The 23,160-nt window shown below is 34.7% G+C and overlaps 1 protein-coding gene across 1 annotated transcript in view; it reads right to left on the bottom strand.

Annotated features, from left to right (window-relative positions):
- LOC111053897 overlaps window positions 1-10,000 on the bottom strand; it is a 63,664-nt gene extending 53,664 nt beyond the window's left edge. Inside the window, exon 1 of the mRNA XM_039431955.1 lies at window positions 9,568-10,000. Coding sequence (XP_039287889.1) covers window positions 9,568-9,578 — 11 coding nt within the window. The 5' untranslated portion in view covers window positions 9,579-10,000. The remainder of the gene's footprint in view (window positions 1-9,567) is intronic.
- Between the last annotated feature and the right edge of the window lie 13,160 nt (window positions 10,001-23,160).

Below are 23,160 nucleotides of genomic sequence, written 5' to 3'. Positions count from 1 at the left end.
GCTACAATAGAGAACCATGAATATATTTATTATAAAGGTTGAAGATGATGGAAAGTAAGAATAAGATGAATGTTTTCCTTCAATATGTTTGGTAAGATATCATAAAACCTACACTAGTGTTGAAACATTCTGCTCCAGATAATTTTCACGGTTTTAAAGGTTGAGGTTTTGCTCCAACGTTGAGTGTTATAGAGAACTAAAAAGTCATAACTCTACCAAATAAGGAAAGTTTTCATTTCATTTCATTTTGGTCACAACTCAAAGATAGTCTCATTTCTCGACAATTGGCTGGTTGAATACAGGAGTGGAAATTGATTGGTTCATTATTCGATTCCGTTTAGAATAAACTTGATTTCCGATTTGAACTCTCAACATTCAACAAAAAAAAATTATCAAACCCTGCTATAGTCAAGAGCATGTCTCCGACAACTTATTGAGGGTTGATTGAGCAGGATAGTAGTAAATACGAATATTGAATAAACTATTAGAATCGCTGACATGAAATCTGAAATGTGTCTTTTAAATCTGCTGTTGGGGATAATAGGCATGGATTGTAGTTATTATTGGAATAGTATTATATCGAGAATTTTTAGTTTAGTCATTAGTTTTGGAGTGGAAATTGGACTTTTTGGAGTGAAAGTGAAATCTTAACCTTATTCTTTTTGAAACATTTATTTGTAAAAATTTGGGAGAAGACAGTTTTGGGCTATGCCTGTTGTCTTCTCCCAATCATATTATATTTAAATTATAATTATGATTTGTAATTGTCAATGAAATGAATAAATTAATTAATATCAAAATTTAGAGGGAAAAGACTTTGTATTTATTTTTCTAACTGAAAAATCCAAGATTATCATTACTATTCTATTATACTAATAGAGTTGCGATTATGATACAGTTTAGAATAAAGTTGAGTTTATGATACGGTTTCAAGGTTCTATCGTAATTCAAGAGAATCTCATCATTCACAAGACAATAGAAAATACATCATTTTGCAATCGAAGAACTTAATATAAGCAGTCTCCATTAATCTTAACATGAATGTCGTATTCCTCTTGAGAATGGAGTCCAGTACTTTGAGGAAGGTCAGGAAATAGTAATTCCATAGTCACATGACATGCGCACAAGACACAAACAAAAGAATCCATCATTAATCACTGTTCCTCATATACGTCTCAATGGCAATGGAGTATTACCGCATCGTAATAACTATTTTATCAATAGTGATAGCTATAAATAGCATCTGTGATTTATTCCTGTGATGTATGCCAGGAAAATTCGAAAACTTATTGGATGATTATAACATATCGCCTATAATACGATCCGACGTAAATAATTTGATGTACTGATCTCACTTTACCCTTGAGACCGTAATAAAGGTAATGACCAGCCTCCTAAGTCAGCTATCGTAATTATCTTGTACGGTGAAGATAAACTCTTTTTCCTAATTGCTAACCGTTATTAGAGGAAATGGATAGGTTGAAAATAAGGGACGGCGGTGAAGAATATCGACCAGTTGGGGCAGAGCGATGTGCTTTTCGGAAAATAATTACCGTCTCAGGATCTGTCTCGACATCTTGGGAAGGTTGAACACACTTTGTTCATTGAATATTGGGAGATATCATCTCCAACCTTAACCTCGCCAAACTCTGTTTAGATTCCCATTTAATGCGATAGTTGATCTAGATCAGCATCTGATGGTCCATGAGCAATTATTACAGTATACCTGGTTAAAGTGAGATGAAGTTTATAGGTGGAATAAACGACCAATTCTTCGCAAATGGACAGATCTATTTCAATCGATCAATGTTCGAACTTACAACAGGTTGGTGATTGATTGATTAATTGGTTAAGTGCCTTATATGAGGAAAGAGTTCATTCTAGAGGATAATTATGTTATGCAGTAAATAATATATTACCACAGCTCTGAATTCTGGGGGAAAAATTCCATATAAATTCATAAAAAACCATTAACTTGAGAGTTTAGATGATAGAGTTTCTCAAACTGCTATTTCTAGGCCTACTTTACAAATCACTGATTACAGTGAATCACATTCAGTATTTCATTAGCCATTTCTATAGCCAATTCCACAGCAACTATGATTCATGTACTTAATAGAACTCTTTCTTTGCGAAGAGACTAGTAGAAAAATTAGCATGTCAATTGTATAGATAGATTCCTCTATTTTGAAGCTTCATAACATTGCAAGTGTTGTGGACGAATAAGCATAAAGAGGATAAGTAATCTCAATTTTCCAATTTCAATATTATCTATTTACTAACGCAACATTGTAATAAACTTAGCAATACAATATTTATAGAGGTGATGTAATATGAACATTGGAAAAGAAGGCTGTACTAAGAAGTGTTGTGCTGTATTTGTATTCAAATTCGTAGTTACAACTTTTGAAATACTATATTTGTTTGAAGCCTATGGGCAGAGGAAACCTCCATACTCGATTGTTCTATTCTAGATTGTCTATTCTGAGCTATGGGGAATGAACCCTTTCGACGCACACCATTAAACTCGACACACGCACGCTCATGGAACGCGCACATCTCACATGAGAAAAGTACAGAGAGTCTCTCCACTCGTCGAGCCCTCTATTTTCTAATAATATTCAATAATTCACGTGCTAACAAACTTGTAATCAATTCCTCGCCAGTAATAGTTGACGGAGCGTGTAAAAAATAATCGTCGGTGCTCGGGCAAATGACTCGGGCAACGGTTAGAACATCATTATCATCTCAGTAATCGGCTCTTATGTTGTGAGACGTTATCTAAACTCGCTCTTCAAATTATGATAGTTAGCGGCCACTCGCAATGTAATAGCCGATATTAAATAATAAACGAAAACCACGAACAAAATCGGGTAAAGAACGAAAAACGACATTTGCGTCAACATTACACGCCAATAAATTTCTGCCCGCGAAAGAGACGGGGTAAGGAGGAGAATTAGGAGGAGAAAGGGGAGAAGGAGGAATTAATGGCGCGTGAAAACTGTCCGAAGTGTTGGGTTGGGGGTTGAGGGGAAGTGAGAAGAAGGAAGGGGGGTAATGTTGATCAGCAGCATCAACATCAACGAGGAATATATAGACTGCTCCACACATCCATCTATGGCTGGCAATTATGTGATAGCACATCTGAATACAGTACTTGGTAAGTTGAAAGTATAAACAAGAATGTAGGAGAGTTTATAAGTTGAAAAAGGAAAGTAGCTAATTAAAATTGATGTTTGTACGAGTGAATGGTGATAATTTATTATTAAAGTAATCAATCTCTAAACATTAATCAAACTTAATACATAAATGGAAATAATTTAGTAATCAGTCATTGCCTTACAATATAGACTACTGTCTACAATATGTAAATGGTTCAATATGTAGATATTTTTACAATGTGTGCTATTAAACAATATAGGTTATGTTATTAATCTACTAATATGTTAATACTGTCAACATAAAAATCATTTTTATTCAGTGAGGGTTTAAAATGGTTATGAGGGTAGCACAATATTCTATTTTTCACATCAATCTTGATAAAACAATAATTAGTTTTTGACAAGTAAAGTTTGGATGATATCTTCTAATAAGTGAAAATGTTTATTGAAGAAGGAACAGTACCTCAACCTTTAACAGTTTTCATTATTCAAAAGATTTACAACATTTTGTGTCATTATTTTAAACCAGTAATTAGTCACATGACATTCCAGGCACAATATTTCATTTTCTACATCAATCTTGATAAAACAATAATTAATTTTTGACAAGTACAATTTGGAAGATATTTTCCAATAAGTAGAAAAACGTTTATTGAAGGAGGAACAGTACCTCAACCTTTTACATATTCCATTATTCAAAATATCTACAACATTTGGTCTCATTATTTAACTCTAGCAATTGGTCACATGACATTCTATAGGTTTATCAGATCGTGATAGCAACATGCTTCACGGCAGTAAAAGGTTTGATCGTGTTAGTTGAACCGAAAATCTAAGTAAGGTCCCTCTAAAACATCTTATGTTAATGTGATGATGATACACTGCGACCATCCTCTCCTTCAAGGAACCGAAGATTTATATCTGATGAGATATTCTTTTAATTACTGATGCAAATATATGCCGCACATTATTAATATAGAATGGATTGCCCATGGAGTTATAGAGTCAAATTATTCGTCTATGGCTTTCTCCTGTTTGACTCTTTTGAACCTTATTTGAATATCACACTTGGGTCCTCTCTATTCAAGGTATGTGCCCTTTCAAAAAGATGGTGTTGATATGGTTTATCGTATTTTAACATCGCAATTGATGTGCGAGCGAAATAATTTAGGTGCCTTCCATTCAAAGGCGTTAAAGGTGAAGCTCCCATATTTAACGTGCAGAGAAACTACAGGGATAATTCTCGATAAGGTGACGATTAATGAGATGATTACATCGATGTTGCATACGCAAAAGGCTTCTTATTTGCAATCGCCAGTGGACCACCAAGCAACAATGAATTTGATTAATCTCTGTTTCACAAAGCGAGAACATGTGAACCATACAGCATGTGGGATGATTCGTATTTATGTTTCTCACCACGCATTACAGGTTATTTATACTATAATAGAAGAAAGAACTGGCTTATACACGTACAAGATAGGAAATTCACGAATGACGCATCATCACGTCTGAACTACTGTACTGATTAAAATGAAATTTTGCTCTTAGATTTTAGATTCTTAATATCAACCGAGGATGGTTATAAGCCTATTTTCAATTATTCAAGATTTCATAACGTCAAGTTTTAAAAATTGACCCTTGTGGAGCACGGGTTACATGCTAGTAAACAATAAATCTGAGATTATCTATTCACTTCTAAATTTGAGGAGAATTAAATCATGAGGTTTTGTAAGAAAACCTCATGCAATATGACCAATGAAGCAGCTAAATAAAAATACCAATTTGTTAAACAATCAATCCAATAGATGAAAATACAATATCATTTCATAAATAAATTCTATCCATGAAATTATCTATCTCGTGGCTTAGCCTACTCAACGTTTTTTTCTCCACGATTAATCCAATAAAGGACAATACAATATTATTTTATAAATAAATCATATCATGTGGCTCACTCATCGTTTTCTTCTTCACATCAAACCATGCAAGTGCATAATATTGGTGTATGACATTTTGTATAACTTACTCCTTCAATCAATCTCAGTCTTCAAAAACTACATTATTGTAAATGAATCAATCACATTTCCTACTGTATTAAATATTGTTATTATTGGATTTATAGAATATGAATGGAAGTTTCAACGTTTTTCTCCCCTTCACACTATTCTCATCCTTTTTTACCTGATAATTTTGCTTTTTTATGGATGACGAACTTTACTTTTGAACTTGGTTTCTAACAATATGTATTTCGATAACGCTCCAATGTCAGCATTTAACTTGCTATCTTAATGTTGAATCAATTTTGCACCAACAAAATTCTGAGTAATAATATTGATATTCAGGTATTCAGGATTCCAATTACATGTGTTTTCCATCCAGCAGATAATCATTTGACCAGATTCGTCTGTGATAAGGACGAATACTTTTGGCCGAAACTGGTTTTGGAATCTTGAAATAAAATGAAGTAATTATATTCGATAAAAAGTTGAGCTCATCTCGAATTTAATGGGGGACCTTCCAAACGTCATCAGCGAAGAATATAGCCAAGGTCCTCCACTAATTTCTTAGTCGCCTTTCAAACTCACAAAGCACACAGAATTCTTAAAGATCCGTACTCGTCTTTTGAAATGCTTTATAATCATGATGATTTATCATTAATAATCTTAAGACTCCGAATGGATACGAATGAAATTCGGTATTAGACAAACCATTATCACGAAGTTTTAACGGGGAAACTCGTTTTTTTTTTTTCAAAAAATAGTTGATATAATTTATTGATGTATAGCTCGAACTAACAACTCGAATTGGAATCATTGTACTGTCTCGAATTGTATGTCTCCCCTTCTTCTTATAGAAGTGAGATTATTTTACCAATAATAGTAGCTTTAGCATTATTTTTATTTCAACTACTGATGATTTATACTAGGTTGATCAATGTTTTCTTGCCTCCTGTCTGGTAAAAACTAGTAAATTTTGGTAAACACTTAAGCTGCGTTTACACCAAAGTTATTAACAAAATGTTTATTTCTCCGTCCTTATAGATTCTACCAGATTGAACGGAACTTGACAAACACATCATGTGTATGATAAGTTATGTTCATTCTAATAGAATCTGTAAGGACGGAGAAATAAACATTTTGTTAATAACTTTGGTGTAAACGCAGCTTTATTTGTGGAGTAGTAGAGTTTCCTTTGTCAATTCCATTCTTCCACAAAACCAAATCTCTGGTTTCTTCTCAACATCAGAACCGCATATTCAGTTTCTATTATTATCTTATATTCCATTCATACTCTATTTTCTAATCCAATAGATTCCGCATACACAAATCCATCATATCTCAGCCACTAATCTCATCCACTTATTCAAGATACACGCACACTTTATTCCAGTCTATCAAAGTACCACTATTAGTATTATCTATTTTCTATTGAATCTATTGAGTATATTTTCTATTTGTCTATTTACAATTGAATCTAAGCATTATATCTTGGTCAAACCAAATTGAATCCTTTCAATCAGTACCATCACTGTTTACCAAAGTAAACTGTTCAAGTATACATTATTTTAGTCCAAGTTTCACAGTATCACTTGTCTATTTTCAATTGAATTCAGCATTATAAGTACGTCAACCCAAATTGAATCCTTTCAATCAGTGAAATCATTTACCAAAGTAAAGCACACATGAACTTCTCACACGTGCTTCGATTAAGTTTTGTATTCTAAGCCGTTTGTTTGTACTAATGTGTGAGTAAGCACACTCACACACGCACACAGTTGAAGTGGTGACTGGAGCGACCAAATCGCCTTTCGACCTTCCTAATAATCCTTGCATGCGAATGCCCTTCGGGAGAATGGTCCAAATGAAAACAAAACTCACCAAGAACCAGCGGCAGCCGGAACTAGCTACGTGTCTCGTATAATATGCAAGCATAACACACACACACTCAAACCGGGTCCAACTGACCATACACCATTAGCGTCAAATTTTCACCGTTGCCTTATAAACAAATATTTCCCCCTAACCATCTTTATTATCCAGCTGGGATGTGTGTTTCGAATAATTATGCCTTCAATTATGCCCAGCGCCCAGCGCCCAGCGCCCATCCACCCGCGAGAAGCAACTTGTTCAACGGGACGAGATTGTGCGCCAGAGCCAGCATAGATAACAGTGCACGAGTGGCTGCTATTTTTTGTTTTCGTAAGAGATGGAAGATAAGTAGTCTCTATCCAAACAAATTTCTAGTCGCTCATCTTATGGGAAATGGGAGATTGACTCTTGTGCATATTCTCGTTTCTTATGAGGTGATTCGCCTACATACTCGAACACTGGAGTGAGCTGTTGGTGATAACAATTTGAATACAAAAATATTAGTAGGTCTACTAACATTTCTGATTATTTATCAATGATTGATCAAAGTGCCGAAATTCCATAACTGTGGTAAACTTTTCAGCACATACAACATACAATTCAAGCACAGATTTTTCACCACATGAGCTTGCTTATTATTCAAGAGAAAACTATATTCTATCAAATTACTTTTTCTTCCTTCTCTCTATTCCATCAATTTACATTATTATGAATTATTTTGTTAGTAGCCTATAATTATAATATTTTGTTCACGAAGCATTCTCATCAACAGAATTTTTTTCTGCCAGCATAGGCCTACAGTGATTGAGAAAATAATGCGGTTTGCTATTTCGAAACATTTTTTTTCTCGAACTGAAATGTTCTCTCATACCGAACTGAGGTAGTATAATACGCCTCAATAATATTCTATATTAAATTATTCAGAAAAATCCATCGTGTATACAAGTAAGTTTAAATATTCATTGGAAGAATGCTGTGCTTCAGTGTCATATTAAGTTTAAGGGGAAACAAAATCACGAGTATCTTTGGAAAAATGTTAGTTTTTGTCTGTTTCTCCCATTATCTCCGATTTGTTTCCTCAAGACAACTCATCAAATTCTGTGTATTTGTATGGCTTGGCATTTGCTTCTTTCAAAATGTCATACTATAAAAAAAATCATTGAGCTTTAGAGCAAAATTCATGTAATTCGGGATAAAATAATTCTATCAGGAATTGTCTGCTCATAGCTTTTGCGGAGAGTCTTGTGGATCACCACTCCACTGTTTGAAACACTATTGAATGTTGTAGAAAAATTGTGAACTTGAATTTTCTAAGCTCTGAGCAATTAAAACTGACAAGCGAAACGCGATAAATCACATTTATAAATTTTTCTAGGAAAGATTCACAGCAAAAAAGCATTCATTTGAATGTTTAGACTCAATGGGATTGAGATTGAAGAGATTTAAATTTAGAATAAACCATCATTTCCATCAAAAGTGTAGAGATTGATTTTCAGGATTACACAAAGCAAAATTTCTAGTTGCCTACTGCTAGTCCAAATCATAGTTCAATTGTGATAATATAAAATCATGAGTTTGGAAAAGCATACATCCTCATCATAATATCAGAATATCAGCCATTCATAGGTGTCAGCTTCTCTAACAGTTACTGATACTTGAAATTTAAATAGGTAAAAAACGAAATTGGAAAAACTTATACAATCTCAGCTCTAAGCAATATATTACAAAATTGAACCGAATAAGCGAATGAAGGGATCTAGATTTAACGAGAGCAATAATAGAATTCGAACCATTGAATAAGAAAGCATGTGCTGAAAAACTCAAAGACTGTATACTTGGATAGACTTTGAAATTTACTTCCAGCAAACTTGCGTATCCCCATATGTCTCTGTACAATACTTCAACGTTCAACTGCAGGTATCAACCGAATTTCGTTGAGAGCATATTTATGAATTCTTTCAACAGAATGGAAGAAACAAATTTATCTGTAAATTGATGACTGTTTATATCTCGGGTTGATGATATGTAATGATTTCTCCCTACATATAAGCTATTAATTTCAAGAAGTAACTCAATAGAACGGAACCTGATGAACCTATGATTGTACAAATCAGTAGAATAATTATTATTCTTGACCAATTGGAATTCAAACCAGTGAACACTACATTCAGGGAGCTAATATACGGATTACAGTAGGCTATCATCAATGTTTCTCGTGAGGAAATTATACCGAATATTATGTACATAACCTATAAATCATTGTATATAGTTTTCAGCCTATATTTGACAAAATTCCATGTAGATGAGCTTTCTCGTGTATACTACATAATCAATTCATGGATGCTCAATAAAATTGTAGCATTGTATCAGTATTAATCAGATAACGCCACCATTAAGCAAATTTTAATGAGCTCTTGAACTAATGCAAACAATCAAAATAAAGTATTTCAAGCGAAAATCAAGGTAAGTGTGATAAATACGGTAGTTTGCTTTACCTCAATATCAATCAAATAATATAATTCAAATTTACTCACCGGGTGAACATGGTATGATTTGAGTTATTGGCCGCCAGTTTGAGACCGTGATTTCCGCCTTTCAAAGTCACTAAAACGCGTTCAAGTCACTGAATGCCCTTATCAGTCACAACACGCATACAACACTAGCCTGCTACAACTATTATAATATTGAACCGAAACTAAAATCACTCAGTGCTCAGTGTTCCTCCTTTATCAGCACCACATGTAGGCCTGAAGGCGCCTACCACCTTCTTATCACCAAGGGGTTTTCGGGGCTTATCAAAACTGTGTTAAGAGGTGAGTCATTTGTGGGAGTAATAAATGATGGCGGTGAGATGCGGCTAAAAGCCGCCGGTTTGATACAGAAACGTCCGGTGTAAAACGAGCGACGCGGCGTGAGCTTTCGTACTAGGAAAGAACCCCGCACGGTTGAGTGGATAGTCCGCGCGGTACTGAATCTGTTCAAGAACTTACCGGTTCCTTCTTCTTGGAGTTCTTCTTCGGCGCTTCCACCTCCCTATTACCCCCTCTCACCTGTACTGCCGGCCCCTCGCCGCTTATTGGTAAAAATCCTGACGCGTATCGTTCTTCACTCAATTTTTATAGCCTCGTCGGTGTTGACTGATTGGCGAAACGGCCGTATAACGCGTGGATTGTCAACCTCCACCGGCTGCTTTTAATATAGATCGGTAACCACTCACTCACCAGTCAACCTCTGCTGGCTCCTGTCTTGTCTAATTGGAGGAGACGTCTGATTAGAATTCAGCTGCTCTCTTCAACAGCTCACGTGTGGTGCTATTTTGAACGATCCTCTCATTTCTGAAAGACTAGCTCTTGGCTCATTGATTGGGAATTGTTCAAAAATTTATTATTATTTGAGAATATATTTATATATTTCACGAATATATTTTTTTTTGCTCATTGATTGGAAATATTTATTGTTCAATAGATATATTTGATACATTTTATAAGATTATATGAAACTGTCACCCCTGTTGAACAGCATGATCACTTGAAGAGCTTCACAGAATACAATTTTCGTTTGTTTATAAATTGTTTCCTGGTGGCTCGAATTCCACCTAGAGTTCCAGGTCCATTCCTTTCTCATCATCGTCATCCACGACCTAGCCTGTATCTTATTTTTGTATACATTCCATGAAACAGAAATCATTAGAATCATGGAATGCATGATTGGAAAATAACCAGCAGGTCTGCCCAGAATGGTTCATTTTCTGTATCTTGATATAGAAGTTTATGTGGGCAATCAATCATCCACATCAATCACAATCACATCATCAGTGCTAATTAATTGAACATCATTATCAGAGTTTATACAAGAAATGAATTCTTTCAGATCTCGCTAAAACTCAGACACTGTTCGAAATTTTGTCATTAAATTTGGTATATTATGCAAATACGATATTTCTAAAATATTAGAGAGATGGCTCATACGTCATCCATCTCAATGTAACACGTTTGGCTTTCTCAATAAAAATCGAAGAATCCCTCATTCTTCACACAGCATTCCACATCAAGCTAATAGAAGAATAATGTTTTCAACACAAAACCTCTTTTGGAACTGTCTTGGTTATGTGATGTTGTTCTTAGGAGGCTCGTAGCTAATTGAGACGCGGCGTGACATGACGTGACGAGAGTCTGCTAAATGTGTCTGCTATCATGACATGATAATATAATGTTTACATTGAGACGAAGCTAGCACGTGTGGACATTATAGTAATAATGATAATGATATGATATCAACTAATGACGTAACTCACTGTCTGATAAAGAAGTCGGTCACTGACATTATTTGTGTGAATATGATTGGAACATTTCTGAATACGGATTGATTTTACAAATATTTGTTAAGCATCCTTAACCAGAGCAGGATCAGGAACCAGAGCTATTTAAAATTGAAAATAAGCATGACAATATAATTGTGGTCTCACCTGATTATCTGTCTATAGCAACTACATCGATTAAACTGGTGTGCAAAGCAGATTGTGATTGTTAAAATGTTGGTGTATTGAGACACTTTTTCCCAAATCAGTAGAATCGAATATGTTTTTAACAAAATGTACTGTCTAACTGTAATAAACAACTGGAGACTTGAAACCGTTGGAGAGTCTTCAAAGTAATATCCGGTTTGAAGGTATTGAATTTTCAAATGTACATTGATTATGACATACATAACGTCCCTTCGGGTGAAGCTAGCCTATAACTTTGAACGTTTCTTCCTCAATACCTTGAAGACTTGTTCATCGCCAGGTTGCTTTGCGCGTTAGAGTTTGAGCTCTCTATCACATGAACAACATAATCAGCCGAGTATCGTGGTGGTCATTAGTCTTTCAGGTTTAAATATTGCTCTTTGTAAATCTATATAATTGTTGTAATTTTATACGTTCATTTATAAATGTAAACAGCCCCAAGCAGCCCGTCGTAAAGTACCCCCCTGACCCCCCAACCTAGCTCTAAACTCTAAATTGCAATATACGACGCTGTGGGGATGAGAAACTACAGGCAAAGGTTAAAGTTTACTCGACTCTTGGGAGAAGGCGTCGGTTGCGGGGGAGGAAGAGGGAGGAGAAGGAGGAGGACGAAGAGTAGAAGGAGGAGGAGGTTGTAGAGGAGGATGAGGAGGAAGAGAAGGAGAAGGAGGAGGAGAAGGTGGAGAAGTAGGAGAAAGAAGAAGAAGAGGAGGAGTGTGATATAAGATAAAGACAAGAACGATGGTGTGAGAGAGGAATTGGAAGAAAACGGTTATTCACCGGACCAGCAACAAAAGCGATACAAAGTGAACACAAAAGGCGTTCAATAACTTTAATCTCTCATCTTTTGAGAGCGTCTCAGAAAATTCTCATTATAGAAACTATTAATCCATAAGATCTCCTGCTACGAAGGTCGGGCCAGAAATAATATTTGATTTATTGGAGATCCAAGAGTTAGATAATTCTTATTAAAGTAAATATTTGTCAGGTTTTGTACGATGCTGGTAGTGGATACTCCACGTCGATATCGCACACCTTCCAACCTTTTTGCAATGTTCTCGACTTTTTTGGTTTTGTATCCTGATTATTTCTAACCACATGTATGATTATGTAGGAGGCATGACTTTCAATTTCAAAACTTTTATTCTATATTTTTCTAAGAAAACGAAAACTTATTTCAATACATTCAATAGCATATATATTATAATATAATTGAAGTAATCATATTGACTTTTCGAACAATCAGAATGAGCTCTAAAGAAACTTGTATTTTATTTGAGTGTTCAGTTTCTCACAGGATAGTCTTTTTCATTATTGACGTTATTTTTTTATCATCGATACATATCTCTGGAACGTAACCTATTCCATAGGTCAAGACTATTTCATAGGTCAAGCGACCTTCATTAGAGAAATACTAATATCAATGTCCATCAATGATGGTCCAAACATCCAACATCCAATTTTTATGATGCAATCCATCAAAATAATGTCCTTATCTTCTCCAATATTGAGTAATTAATGAGTATTATATCGAGTATAGCTTGAGTGAAATTATTGCAAGGAGATGCATATTCCAGGACCTGAAAATCAAAATTAACTGCTCTAGAGCAGATACTCGTAAAAGACTGTCCAAAACTGTGTCGCTTAAGACTTACATGAAAATTTGAAAATAAAATTGGACCAAGAGGTTCATTTAGTCATTGAGAGACTATTTATTCAAAGTAGAACTAAGGTAGTTACTCTATGGCTTAAGTTTCTTTTTCGAACGAGAACTCTCATAAATTAGTATAGAGAAAAGATATCTTATGGTATCATGCTATCTTTCATCTATGTTAGTAGTTACTTGGCATGGTAGATAGTATCTCACTTTCATCCCACCCTCTTGGTTCTCATACATCCAAACGAAACAAGGATATACTCCCAAATATTCCAAAACATAGCCCTGTTTTGGTAACTCTGGCATCGGCTACACACCAATTTATCATGAGTTATAAGGCAAAACGATCCATAACTCTTGTTACGAGACATCGCTGGAAGGAGTTGACTTACTTATTTGGCGGTAAAAGACTGTTGGTCCGAAAAATGACGAAACAGGCAGAAAAATGTTGGAAAATTGGCGCTTTGAACTTTATCGGGGACAGAATTTGCGACGGTGGGATAGGCTAGAAAAAGACTCTATCAACCTTTAAGAGACGTTAAACCTTTACAGCCTGTTATTTCGTAAGAAGATTATGTTATAAAAGCCGAACTGTTTTCTCCATCTTATTAAAGGAAATTACTGTTACTTATTAGCGGCGCTATTCTCTAACATCCGTGAGAGAAGAGAGAGAGGGACTGTGAGGAGGAGAGAGTAGGAGATATGTAAGTACACCAACATATTGAGGCACATTATGATCTGCGACGTTTTGCTATGGTGCCGTATGGTATATAATGGTGTTTTGCAATACATCCCAGTGTCAAAGAGTGTACAGTATTATTTCTCCATTGGCTTGCGAGGGGCAAAACGCTGTATATGTTGTATCAAAGATACAAGCCTGTGGTTGTATACAGTACCAAGAAATATAGGGAATCATTATAAGTTGATACTGTACCATCCCTGCGTTTGACTCATGGCGTGTTTATCCTGTCTAGTCATCTAGACTGGTTCATTATAGTAATTTCTCTATTATGAATTTGAAGCTCGGAATCATTGTCTGTACTCTTCACACTTTGTACTGAGTATATAGACTAATAATTGTGTGATTACTGGCCTCTGTGGTGTGATTATACATATATATATATATATATATATATATATATATATATATATATTATATATATATTATACTAGCCGTCAGGCTCGCTTCGCTAGCCATATCCGTCTAGCCAGGGGGCTCCGCCCCCTGGACCCCCGACTGGGTCGTCCAAGAATGAGATCAGCAGGCTCGCTTCGCTCGCCTGCATTTTTCATTTGAGCATTTTTATCATATGTTAGGACAATCCAGTCGGGGGTCCAGACTAAACGTCTGGCTAAACGGATATGGCGAGCGAAGCGAGTCTGAAGGCTAGTAATATAATATTCCGAGGAATAGCTCTGATTGAAGGAGCAGTGCCCAATCAATTTTTCTGCGACAAATGAATTTCAATCTTCAACTTTGTGCCAACCTAACAAAGTCAACTCAACTTAATGCCAACCTGACAAAATTATTAATTTAATTGCCAGTTAACAACTGTTTCGAAGAGGTACTCTATCTAGATTATAGTTCTATAGTAACATGTGATATGGAGATTTCAATTATAATTAAGAGATTGGGAGAAGAAGAATATACATGCTAAAATACGAACTTTGAACCCTTAAAAACAACCCTTAGAGTTAAAATATTGCCAAAAGATTTCTTAGTGCGCCTCTAAAGGGCCAACTGAACATACCTACCAAATTTGAACGTTTTTGGTCCGGTAGATTTTTAGTTATGCGAGTGAGTGAGTGAGTGAGTGAGTGAGTGAGTGAGTGCCATTTCGCTTTTATATATATAGATTATATTATATTCTTTATCGATTCATACAATAAGAACATCATCAAAATGATAGGGAGAGAAAAAATAAGGTAACCTTGTACTATTCCTCTCCCAAATTTAGATAAAGTAACACATAGTCCGAAATAGGCTGTCTTGTCGAAATTCACTTCACAAAATTTTCAGCCCTTAATTATTTTCACAAAGTAGATTTTTTAATTTAGATGCTTCAAAACCAAACATAGAAGAAATATTTCACATTATTATCGCTAAAATAGGAAATATTCACATATTAAGGAAATGATTTTTCAGGACCAAAAAACAAACTTAATATTCTGAATATGTTTATCGCATTTCAGACATTTCAATAAAATTATAATCTGTTATGATCCTTCTTTATCATGTTATCTTGCCTTAGAACATCGGAAATATATTGATTGAAAAAGGTTTTCTCCCTTCTTCATCCACATATATTCTCATTCAGAGCTAAACTCTGGTCTATAAATTGAACTGTCCATTCATTCTTTACGGGTTGTTTCAGAAGTAGTGTCGAATATTCTAAGATTTTGTTCCAGGATGATAGGAGACTAAAAAAGTAAAAAAAAACAAAATGGCATCTATAAGGAAAACCGCTGAGTTTTGGACACTTCAAATACGACATTTGTAGTCTTCTATCATCCAGGAACAATACTCTAAAATGTCCGTCACTACTTCTGAAACACTCTGTATATTCTTAAAGTTTCAAAGTCCGAAAAGTAAATCTTATTTCAATGATACTAGGACACAACGCACATTCGCTGTCTGCTACAATAATTTTTTTATTGCAAAGTACAGCAACATGAGACCATTTCCTCGTTGTATTTGTACACAATTGAATTGAATCAATAATCAATCATTTCACTCGTTCAATCAATTCACAATTCAATAATGTATCGAATGTAAAAGATATGTTTTTCATAGCCATGCTATTAATTCCTCATTTGTCTATCCATAGCTTTTACTAGTTTTCTGTATTACTTCTACTCACATGTGCTAGTTTGTTAATTGCAAGTATATACATAAAATACCTGTATTTTTGTGTGTATCCATCACTCATAATCCATGTTACACTTACACTTATTAAGTTATACTGTACAATACAATACTTTGTGCATTGCATTAGTATTATCCATTAGTTGCATGTTCACATAGTTTATAATTACGGCAAAATTAAATTACATCCACCTTTAATGAAATAAGGTGGTTTTTTGTAAATATTCCAGTGAAATTTCATTCTCAAATGCTGTATAAGTACGCAGCTAACCCATTACATGAGTGTTTTCACGGTAAAAATTGATCTTGGTACATGTTGAAATAAGGTGGTATTTGTAAATATACTACTGAAGAAGAAATTTGGTCTACAGAAAGAGCAACCCATTCACAGCAAACCAACCTTGAGTTTAAGTAGCTGCATTTGTGTCGGTTTGTCACCAACAGGCACTAAATTTCAGCATTGGAACAGCTCGCTTTCCCAACTACCAGAGATGTCTCAACACCCAGCGTTTCAGTTGTTTTATTTAAAATCGATTAGCAATAAAGAATGTAACTCACACAGACTTTTGCAGTTTTCACTAGCGACTAATCGACGATATTCGACCGACTTGGGATAATTTGTCGCAACTTGGCAAACGTCCACAGAAACAGTTTGTCGTTTCTATAGATTCTTTTGAAATCGATACCATCCTCAGTTCTCCACTGAAGTTTCTCAGTTGAATTTGAGGACCTACTTGTAACTTGTTACTTTTATATGCTCGGAAAATACAGTATCGTGAGTAAATTTCTCAGTTGTCTCTCAGTGCGCATTCACTGGAACATTTTGCTCTAGTAAATTTGATTTTTCACGACTTCGTGAGCCGCGCGCACCAGTTGGCTCCCAAGAATAGTATATATGTAGTATAGTATAATGCCTATATTCTATCCTTGGTTGGCTCCCACAAAGCAAGTAACAGTGCAGTGCTTGTTGACAAAGCTGAAGCGCCGATAAACTTGGGGTGGTCGACTATGAGTTTCTGAAAGTGAGATTGAAAGAGAGTGAGATAAGACAATGAATTTCTGGGCCCATGTAATTCGACAGATGGATTCAGCCTCAACTACTTTGATCTCTCTGAAAAATTATCCTTCGCAGCTGCTGAGTGGGAGATTCAGACAAGAATTTTTTGGGTCCATGTAATTCGACAGATATCAATTCAACCTGAACTACTTTGGTTGATCATCACTCGAAGAATTTAAAATTTAAAAATATAAAAATTTTAAAAATGTTCCAATTACGGTGATTTGAGTGTGATATTCTGTTTTTTTATTCTGTTTTTAACCATCAAAATTTAAAATTCTTAGTTTTCGTTGTTTTTTTTAGTGAAAATGGATTAAATTTTAGAAAAGTGAAACCATAACCCTATCTTGGACTTTTAAAATGTTATCTAAATTTGGGAGAAAAATGATACAAGGAGTACCCTTAGTTTTTCTCTCCCAATCAGTGCTACTTCGTAAAAATTATAAATAAATAAAGACTGAGAAAATTATCTTTCAGAGCTTAGCTCCTGAGAGAGAGATTCGGACAAAATTTGTCGGGTTCTCATAATTCGGTAGCAAAAATCACTTCACTTATATGGGCTACTTGTTTCAAATAAAAACAATATGAAAACTTTAAAATATTTTAAAACTAAAATTTTTAAGGGTACTAAAGTTTTTACATAGTTTTTATTTGTCTTGATCTTTGAAGGATAATATCTCAGGTTATCAAAGTGATGAATAAGAGTGAGAAGTTTAACCTGTATTCATTGCTATTTTGCTATCGAATAAAATCAATATAAAAACTTTAAAATATTTTAAGACTAAAATTTTCAAGGGTACTAAAATTTGTATATTATTTTTATTCGATAGCAAAATAGTAATGAATACAGGATAACTTCTCACTCTCATTCATCACTTTAATTACCTGAGATATTATCCTTCAAAGATCAAGGCGGTCGATTTCTACTGCTCCTAAGAAAGAGTTTCAGATAAATATAGTATAATATGTGTGACACTACATAAAAACACAAGTATAAAACCTTCGAAAGATCATCTTAATTATTCAAAACTCCACTGCGACAATATTCATGCGCAACTCTTCTCAACTGAAAGATTAATCATTCTCCAGTTTTCCACAGTTAACCAATAAGTCATTACTAGTAGTTCTGTGAACAGTAGACCTCACGCAGTATTCTCATCCACAAGTACCTGATGTCAACTGTTTTAAATGTTAACAAACTCAGTTCACGTTTGAATTTGTATTCCATATGATATAATTCATCCAGTTCCGTGATGATCTTTCTATCTGATGAAAATTAATTTTTAGAATCAAAAATATTATAATTTCCCCAGCATTATTTAGTTCATTTGTATATTTTTATTCACCTATTGAATTAGTTTTTTTCGAATGTGAGAATATTGATACTGATGGGCACGCATAATAATATACCATGACTGCAAAACAACATATTGAAACCAAAGACCTTAAAGCTGCGATTAGACCAAATTTATTAAAAAAATGTTAATAACTCAATCCTTATAGATTTTATTAGATTGAACATAACTTATCATACACATGATGAACATATGTGTTTGTCAACTTCCGTTCAATCTAATAGTATCTATAAGGATTAAGTTATAACCATTGTGTTAATAACTTTGGTGTAAACCCAGCTTAAAGATGCAAACCTCTTGTCTTTGATTGAAACTGTAGACCTTATACAAATACAGTAATAGACTGGCTTCTCCACACATCTGTATAATCGCATGTCAGCTGATTTATGATGAATAATTCTATAGTCTGATTTTTACTCTAATATTGGCTTATGAAGGAGGCTCCTTTTTCCTTTTATATTATCCTTGAAATGCAAAATTTCCAAAAACCTTGTATATACGTCGACGCGCAATTTAAAAAGGAACATACCTGTCAAATTTCATGAAAATCTATTATCGCGTTTCGCCGTAAATGCGCAACATATAAACATATAAACATAAAAACATTTAAACTTTTAAACATTAAGAGAAATGCCAAACCGTCGACTTGAATCTTAGACCTCACTTCGTTCGGTCAAAATTATTTTTAGCTGAATATGATTCCTTAATTCCTCAACTAATCCATGGCATATGCGTAGATACTAGGAGAGATTATGAGAGAGGAATGATTCGGGTATGAGATGAAAGTGATTTTGAAGCTAAACTACTCACTTCTCTAGTCAGATATTGATGTTTTGTAATAGATTCGTATTGGAACAATGCTCAATAAATATTAGTATTGTTCAGTTAAGACGGTGATTGGGAATAACTTATCTAGACTTTAAAATAATCAGAGAAGCATTCCCTAATATCCTTTAATATCCCTAATATCCTTTAATATCCCTAATACCCTCAAAGCATTCCCTAATATCTTTAAATATCCCTAATATCCTGATATCCTTATCCTTTATCAAATAGAAAAAGTCGAGAATGGGGGATGAATCTCGACTATTGATTTGTACCCAACTATCTGAACTGAATCAAAAGCGGAAGTTTTCGTGGAAGTATAAAGTGAAATTAACAGAGAATGCAGCTGGAAGTTTATTTATTCTCGAATTTAATGCAAGAATCGTGTCCTATACAACTACAGTACTTTGCCGACATACTGTGTGTATAGCATTACAAAATACATACTTGGTTATTTTGCCCAAAGGGAAATTGCGCCGTGTGGAGGAAAAAAGATTTAGCAATCATAATAATCATCAAGGCAAATACCAGCAGCATCTGGTGGTAGAACTGTTAGTAGTATGCTACCAGCTACCAGCTAACTTCACTTACACGTTTACCATCAATAAAATCAAATACAAGTAAACGTATGTGCCTCTTCGCGGTTCATACATGGATCTGTCCAGCTCTAAGTAACCATGCTGTATTATCTAAGTCAACGTCTGTTTTAAAGGTTAGAGGAGAACGTCTAGTCATATTCAACTTCATTTCATTTACAGAGTGCCGCGAGTTATAGTGGGGTTAATACCAGGTTAATTCTCATTCCAGTGATTTCGAAATGCAGACGGAATGAAGCTGTAGCATAGATTTCTAATCACTCAATGGACACATTTAGAACTTTGCATATGTATTATTGTAGCTCTGTGATTCTGGTGCTGACTATTCTTTTTATCAGTCTCTAAATATTTAGTTGGATACTAACATTCAGCTAGTATCGATTTGTAAATAAGACTTCATTTAGCTTCATGAAGCTTCCACTTCTATTATTTCCCGCAGTACTGTATTTAGAATATAATAAAAATACAAATCATTTTAATCATAAAAATAAAAATGACAATCAGGTCAGCGCTGTGATGATAACGACGTGAAGAAAGATTTTATTACAGAGAGTTAATAGATCTACCTATTAACAAAATCTACTTATTGAAATTGTGATCTCAGACTAAATAAATGAAGAGGCAGAGGAGTCGTATGTAAAAGTGATTTCAAAACTTGAGAGTGGATGAAAAGAACATGTAATAATGGATACCATTTTTATAAATAGATAAAAGCATGGAACTTCGAAATATTAGTACAATTAACATTATAATACCAAAAATGACTTGTACTTATATAAGTGTAGTTGTCTAGAAGTTATGTTTTGCTTGATTCTCAGATTTTATTCATCAGCAAAGTATAAATTCATGAAGGAACTATATTAGAATGGTTATTCAATGTGATAATCATTATATTATATTGTTCAATAAAATGTATTCCCTCTACAAAATAAAACTGTTAGAAGCCAAATTTATTGTTCGAAGTCGATCTCACAGATTCTCAATATTTGAATTCCATTCGTTCAAAGTAAGTAACCGTCAGGCTACTCGCATATTGAGACGTGACCAGAGTCTGCTAGATGAGTTAATATCATACTAGTAGTTCTGTGAACAGTAGACCTCGCGCTCAGTAAGTTACATTGACCTGTTGTTATGTTTTCTCGAAAATTAAAAAAATAATTCATCAATTTTGTCTAGAAATAATCCTAAATAAACATAGAGCTTTCCGTCCTATCGTACCGTGACGTGTCGTCCCGCAATGTGAGTGTGAGTGCTGTTATCAGGTCTGGCTGCAACTGTCTACAACGTTGATGGAAAGATACAATTTTCAAGATGTTTGATGTTTTTGAAGGGTATTTTAGTCAACTGTCTACTAATGTTGATGGAAAGATACATTTTCAAGATGTTCGATGTTTTTGAACGAGTAGTATTATAGTCCACTAGACAGATGATTTATGATGAATATTTCTATAGTCTGATTTTTACTGTAATATTGGCGTATGAAGGAGGCTCCTTTTTTTATATTATCCTTGAAATGCAAAATTTCCAAAAACCTTGTATATACGTCGACGCGCAATTTGAAAAGGATACCTGTCAAATTTCATGAGAATCTATTACCGCATATCGCCGTAAATGCGCCACATATAAACATTTAAACATTCAAACATTTAAACATTTAAACATTAAGAGAAATGCCAAACCGTCGACTTGAATCTTAGACCTCACTTCGCTCGGTCAATGATAATATTATAAATTTTCACATTGATACGTGTGAATCAATGTACCCAGAATACATTCATAGGTTGTATTCCAGGTACATTGGTGTGAACATTATATGACCAAATAATTTGAACTCATCTAGCAGACTCAGGTCACGTCATGTCACGTTATGTTGCGTCTCTCAATATGCGACTAGCCAAAAGTCGTCTTGCAGTTTATTCTGATAACAATCCTGTACAATTATTGTTCCAAATCCACAAGATTCCTATCCAACTATCCCATTTGAAAACAAACATCCGGTTGGCAGTCTTTGAATGCCACACTTACTTCATGAGCGTAATACGATGCAAGTTCAAACTTGTTTGAACATTTTCTGCAACATGACAACATGAGCTAAGTAGGCGCTAATGGGATAGACATAGACAATGAGCATTCGCATAGTACAAAACTCCAATCGTTACTATTTGAAAAGGTCAGAAAAGGTTGCTGCGCGCACACATGTGGATATAGCACAGTGGAGTACTGAATATACATTTCATAATATGTTATGGACCTGATGATAGCAAGCTCAAGCATATATACCCTTCTCGCAGAGTAGAGGTAACAAGTTTATGTTAATTCACTTCTCAGACAGTGAGTGCAGAGTCTGGCATGGGCTTCATTCGGCCATAGATCACGGCTACTTCAATCCCGCAGCATTCCCGCACAGTTCCCGCAATTGTGTGCGAAGGGCTATAGGTCAACATGCCAGGGGCTGGTTTCAAAGTGTGAGAGAGTAGGTGGGAGGAGATGCAAAACTAGAGTCAAATGAGTAGGAAAGTAATTGGAAAAGGATAATAATGCTGAACATATTTAGAGAGGCTGTGAATGGTGAGCAGATGGATATGGAATGTCACTCGTTTTGGAGAAGAGAAAGATGTGAAGATTTTAGAGAGAAATAGGAGAACATTGAACCATGAAAGTGAGGCAGGTTGATCTAATATTAGAATGAAGTCATCAACAACTGAACTCAAGTTTCAATTCTTCAAAGGAGAAAAGTGAGGTGCTATAGTGAGGTACAGGCAGTGGTGAGACAGAGAATCGGCTGTTTTCCTTTCTTTCTACACTGCCATTACTACGTGGATCTCACTATAGTGAAAACATGAAATCTATATACTTAAAATTTGTTGAATGAGAATAATAAATTGATATTGTGGAATTTTTCCACATCCACTTTATTAGTTTACTAGACTTTTACACAGGACTGCAGTTTCGTGTTGAAACCAACACATCTCCAGTATTAGAGAGAGTGTGCAAGTAATCAGAAAATGTTAAAACGTCGTTGAGAGTATTGTAAATTAAGAGTCCTAGTAGTTGGAAATTATTGTTTTAGTCTCTCAGTTTTCATCACCTATGTTTGCAGTTTAGGATGTTGTCAATAGTTTTTTTTTGCGATGGAGCCCCAGATTTGAGCATAGGTCAAAATCCACTTTATCATTTATTTTATCGATTGATAGATAATTTGTCATCATGTGGGACCGGACTCCCCCAAAATGAGAGGGATAACCATGATGAGAGATGGATGTTCCT

The sequence above is a fragment of the Nilaparvata lugens genome, chromosome 7 (genome assembly GCF_014356525.2).
Source record: "Nilaparvata lugens isolate BPH chromosome 7, ASM1435652v1, whole genome shotgun sequence".
Taxonomy (NCBI): Eukaryota; Metazoa; Arthropoda; class Insecta; order Hemiptera; family Delphacidae; genus Nilaparvata; species Nilaparvata lugens.
Note: the sequence above shows the minus strand (reverse complement) of the source record. Positions and strands in the feature narration are given on the sequence as shown.